At 49.6% G+C, this 2,020-nt stretch overlaps 1 protein-coding gene across 1 annotated transcript in view; it reads left to right on the forward strand.

Annotated features, from left to right (window-relative positions):
* Positions 1–1,877: 1,877 nt before the first annotated feature.
* Positions 1,878–2,020, forward strand: part of Pmar_PMAR027867 (hypothetical protein) — a gene marked incomplete at both ends in the record, with an annotated part of 318 nt that continues 175 nt past the window's right edge. The window contains one exon of the mRNA XM_002773364.1: positions 1,878–2,020. This exon is cut by the window's right edge and continues 4 nt beyond it. Coding sequence (XP_002773410.1) covers positions 1,878–2,020 — 143 coding nt within the window.

Raw genomic sequence — 2,020 nt, forward strand, 5'->3', positions numbered from 1 at the left:
TATGAAGCTATACGAAAATTGTTCTCATAAGCGATGCGATTTCACTCGTCGAATTTGAGATTGAGGTGTAGAAATGAGCCTAATGCGTAGGGATCTCCTATACAACGATCCCTGAACAGGGATTGAGCGAGGATCATCTAGGACTGAAATAATCGGGGGTCTTGTTTTCTACCTTTTTCCCGGGATCGTGCTTTTTCTCCTATGTCATTAAATACTCAGAGTATGGTAGGGGCATTGCAGTTGAGCGGCCATCGTAGCCTATCAGAGACTGTTTTTCTAGCTACCGCTTCATCGCTCTGAGCTCAGGTGCGCGGAACTGTCTCATGGATAACCCGGAGAATCATGTTATTGACGGCGTTCGTGTCGATGTTAAGAAGGCACAGCCGAGAAATCAGTCTCCTCATTCAGCGGGACAGTCTCCTGCATCTTACCCCCCTCCCCCGCCTCCCAATGAAGAGCAGCAGATGGCAGGAAGCAGCCCTGGGTGAGTGGATGCGAAATTAGAGCCCTGAAGCCCTAGAGATGGTCTTCATGGAAATAAGTTCGCCGGTGACACGAGTTTCGTCCTCGTCATTGACGGAATTATCTCGCGTCGTCTAGAAGAGGACGAAGTGGGGGAATTTTTGACCTTATACATCTGGACGTTTAGAAGCGAATCGTGCCCCAATTGGATCTACATGAGGATCCATCGGTTATGGATACTTATGGATGATCTGAGCTCAGGCTTATGGACAATGAGCCCGAGCTCAGATCACGTATGTATGACGTTGATGCTATCGACTGATCTGACCCATGGACCGTAGCTTATTGAGAGCTCTCGATCGCACGGTGGATTAGAAGTGAAATATTCGCTCAGTTTGCAATAGCCACTTCGTAGAATTGAGAAGGCAACTGAATAGTGCCGCACTATCAGTGTCGGGAGGTATGGATATGTGTTGTCCGTGTTAGGGGATATTATCAAGCCCGTGGAGGGCCGCCTCTCCCCTACTCTAGCTTTGATGGAGCTACGGCTGGTGGTGGGCAACATGGCAGCATGACGCGCTACAGCCCTGTCTATTCTGGTGGTCCTCAAAGAGCTTCGCCGGCTCAATCGTATGGAGGGGCATCTGGCGGAAGAGGCTATGGATACTCGCAACCATACTGATCAAGCACTCGTAACGTATCGCATTTCCAGTTTGATCTGATTATCGACTATTGCGTTGTCATCGCTGTACATTCGTCGCTCGTGCTGCTTTGGAAGGAAATCATCGGGGTTGTACTTGGGAAGGTTCTTACATGATTTTCGACACGATTCCTACGCTGGCTCACTTGCTGGTGCTCGTTCTTATTGTTTGTGGCGCCGTTGCCTCGTCCGCCTCGTCCTCCTCACTTGTGCTTCCGTCATCGTGCTGCTGCGTGCTTGCACACGTGTTAACAGGATATGTGACGCAGCAGATCTCGCTCGCCTCAAATCAATGGAATCAGCTTATGATTAATCTTAATTAAGCGTGGATTAAGATCTCCGATCATCATACATGGGCCACAATCTTGGATACTTGGTTTCGTTCAGTGGGGAACATACCATCACTGATTTCAAATCAGTGATTTGGCTGGATTTGAGTGAAGATTCCCTTCAGAGGAGTCATTGTCGTGGTAGAAGGGTAAAAGTTCCCGGCTCACGTCCGCCACCTCGCATATAGGAAAAGGACTCGTCGTCGTCCCGAATCGATCTCAACTATGGGGATTGTCTGGTTGGAGTGTCTTCTCCCCGACTGATCGATTCGCGACACGAGCTCTTCTTCAATGTTAGGCAAGGTCGCGGACGGAGGCTGGGGGTTCCAGCACTCGATACACTCCGTGTATTGAGGGAAGATCCGAGATAGTCCGCGGCGGGGAAGGGTTATGCCGCGTAACTTATGCGTGTGTGTGCGGGGCACGTTATGTGAATCGCCACACATGACCGTTGTATTCATTGCAGATAGTTGGTGGGAAAAGATCATTTCTGCTATTACGTGTCTTGTACCGCTCACAGCTTGTGACT

The sequence above is a fragment of the Perkinsus marinus genome (assembly GCF_000006405.1).
Source record: "Perkinsus marinus ATCC 50983 genomic scaffold scf_1104296958914, whole genome shotgun sequence".
In the NCBI taxonomy this organism is placed as follows: domain Eukaryota; phylum Perkinsozoa; order Perkinsida; family Perkinsidae; genus Perkinsus; species Perkinsus marinus.